The 2,475-nt window shown below is 39.8% G+C and overlaps 1 protein-coding gene across 1 annotated transcript; it reads right to left on the reverse strand.

Annotated features, from left to right (window-relative positions):
• Positions 1-1,248: 1,248 nt before the first annotated feature.
• Positions 1,249-2,261, reverse strand: LOC129253447 (uncharacterized). The gene is made up of 2 exons (XM_054891819.1): positions 2,069-2,261; positions 1,249-1,941 (listed from the first exon to the last, which is right to left on the reverse strand). The coding sequence occupies exons 1-2, from the start codon at positions 2,081-2,083 to the stop codon at positions 1,315-1,317; spliced, it is 642 nt and encodes a 213-aa protein (XP_054747794.1). The 5' UTR covers positions 2,084-2,261; the 3' UTR covers positions 1,249-1,314.
• Between the last annotated feature and the right edge of the window lie 214 nt (positions 2,262-2,475).

Consider the following 2,475-nt stretch of genomic DNA (forward strand, 5'->3'; position numbering starts at 1 on the left):
CTACCGAGGTGGACGATATTCCTGGAATGAATTTCACACCTTCAGCCTGGTCATAGTAGACTTTTTTCATCCGTATGCACTTCATGACGACGAGGATCGGAATATTGTTGATTAGAAAGTCCCTAGAAAACATCACGAGCGGTTAATGTTTTGTTTCTGTTAAAACTTGGAGCTGGAATAAAAGTTTCATAATGAACTTTTTTATACTTTTCGGTTATAAGAGCTCAAAAATTTACTGCAGAGCTTCAAAACTGCTAAATTGTTCCAATATATTTCTTTATGAGATTCTAACTATTTTTTTGTCAGCGTGGACAGTGATTTTTTGTACAAACTTTCTGCGGTCTCTGGACCTATAAGGAGAGTCGAGTGCTCGCTTCTCTGGGAGTTTGCTGGCTATTAATCTTTTTCAATGCCTAAGTAATAATTTAGCGACAGGCTTATCACCTACCCCGTCAGAAATCAAATAGATTACCGAAACTAACACAAGACAAGTCGAGGCCCTATGCTCCCGAAAGGAGTAAACAAGAAAAAAAATGTATCATCTTATAATTTAATAGCAACATTACTTTCATTTTATCGAAATCTTGTTCTGTCTTATGCTTTGTACGACGGAATAGCTCAAAGTTTTGGGATCCTTATACCCTGAAATTGTCGTTTACTGTATTCGTTCGCTCCAGGTTGGAATACGCCGCCTTTATCTGGAGCCCATACCATACATTTTCAATAGCAAGGATCGAACGTGTCAGAAAGGTGTCTCCGAAACTAAGATCAGTAAAATTGTCTGAGCCCGTCCCAACTTACACATCAGATTTGCTTTTGAGCAACCTAAAGTCCTTCTTCAAATAAATAAATAATCTGGTATCCAGAGAAGACAGATTTGATTGGACATGACGCTTGTATTAAGATTACCAAGGCATTCCATCACCAAGTTAAGGATTACTTGATTGTATCTGAAGGCCATTAATAACCACTTCGTTGGCTGACAAGATCGCAGTTTTTCGCTTATCCTGGATATTTCAGAATATTTTTGTTACTAATTTCCTTTCTCAATTTTTTTTTTCGCAGAGGAGATAACAACTTTAATTTTTTTATATGGCAATTCCTTTATTTATTTCAGTTTCTTTGTTTATTTTTTTTCTTTTTTGTCATGATTCAATAATATAATTGAATCATGCTTTTTTGTCAGGTAATTTTTCTATTGTTCTATTGTGTTTGTGTTGTGTCATCTTAAATACTAAAATTAAACTATTGTATTAAAAAAACTAAAAAACAAATCACTAAAAATAATCAACAATGAAATCAACAAATCAAAGCTTAGAATCTTCTGCCGGGTGGCAAATACGACGCTTGTGGCGGAATGTACGAGGTGGCTGGTGCGACTGGGGCGGGAGCAGCCTGAGGCGCCTGAGAGGCAAAGTTCAGGACTGGTGCAGCACCGCCAGCACTGCTGGAGGATGGGCCGGGCAGAGAATCGTACTGCGATTGGATGGCGCGTTGGGCATTTTCAGCATCGGCGGGTGTCCTGTACTTAACGAAGTGCACCTCAGGTTTGTTGCTGTTGCTCTGCAGCGAGTTCAATCGGTTGGCCAAATCACCGATGTCCGCTTGCTTGCTAAGCACATAGATGGCAGTGCGCTCATCGCCAGCCGATTTGGCCAGTTGCAAAGCGGCATTCTCGAGTCCAGTGTTTTCGGGTCCCTTGATGAAGACCACGCGCAAGTTCTTTTTCAGTGAGTTGGCAATGTTGTCGTTGGCGCCAATATCGCTGAATTCTTGTTCTGGGGCCGAGTAGGTGTAAAATTCTTTGTTGTATTCATTCTGTGCTGGTTGGATGGGCTGAGAGAGTTGAGCGGCACCACTTGGTGCTAAACCGGACAGATCAACTGCTCCTTGTTGAGGGTAGTTGTATTGAGCCGACGCGACGGCAACCAAGCACAGGACCTGTAAACAAAACAAAAAAGTGAAAATGAAGAGTTTAGAAAAAAATTTTAATCCGTAATTTGCGAAGTTATTGTTTTCGCGAATCCTTGCGTTTTATTTCGTTTATTTCGCGATGTGAGTCACCTACCACAAATGTACGCATCTTCAGGCTTGCAGCAGTAAGTATTGTTTGGATTGAGTGTTGAGTTGATTATGATTCGATTTCGTCTGCGGCGCGATCTTTATACCATTTAGCTTTGTGTTGCAACGAGCCATTGGCCGTCGATGAAATCAAATACCAACTGTTAAAAGCAAAAAAAAAAAACACTAATGTTGTTGCCTCCGCCGGCGCTAACGAAGAGTGCTTGTTTTTGCAATTCAATTTGTAAAAGATGAGTGGGACATCGTTGGTGGCGCGAAGAGATTAAGACTCAACTTAAGTTCGATTATATGATAGAAATTAGCTACAAATATACGCAATAAAAATATTTCAGTATAACAAAAATAGTTCAGTTTTGTTCGTTCGCAGGAGGCGATAAAAATTTTTTCATAGAA

The sequence above is a fragment of the Anastrepha obliqua genome, chromosome 1, assembly GCF_027943255.1.
Source record: "Anastrepha obliqua isolate idAnaObli1 chromosome 1, idAnaObli1_1.0, whole genome shotgun sequence".
NCBI classification, from domain to species: Eukaryota; Metazoa; Arthropoda; class Insecta; order Diptera; family Tephritidae; genus Anastrepha; species Anastrepha obliqua.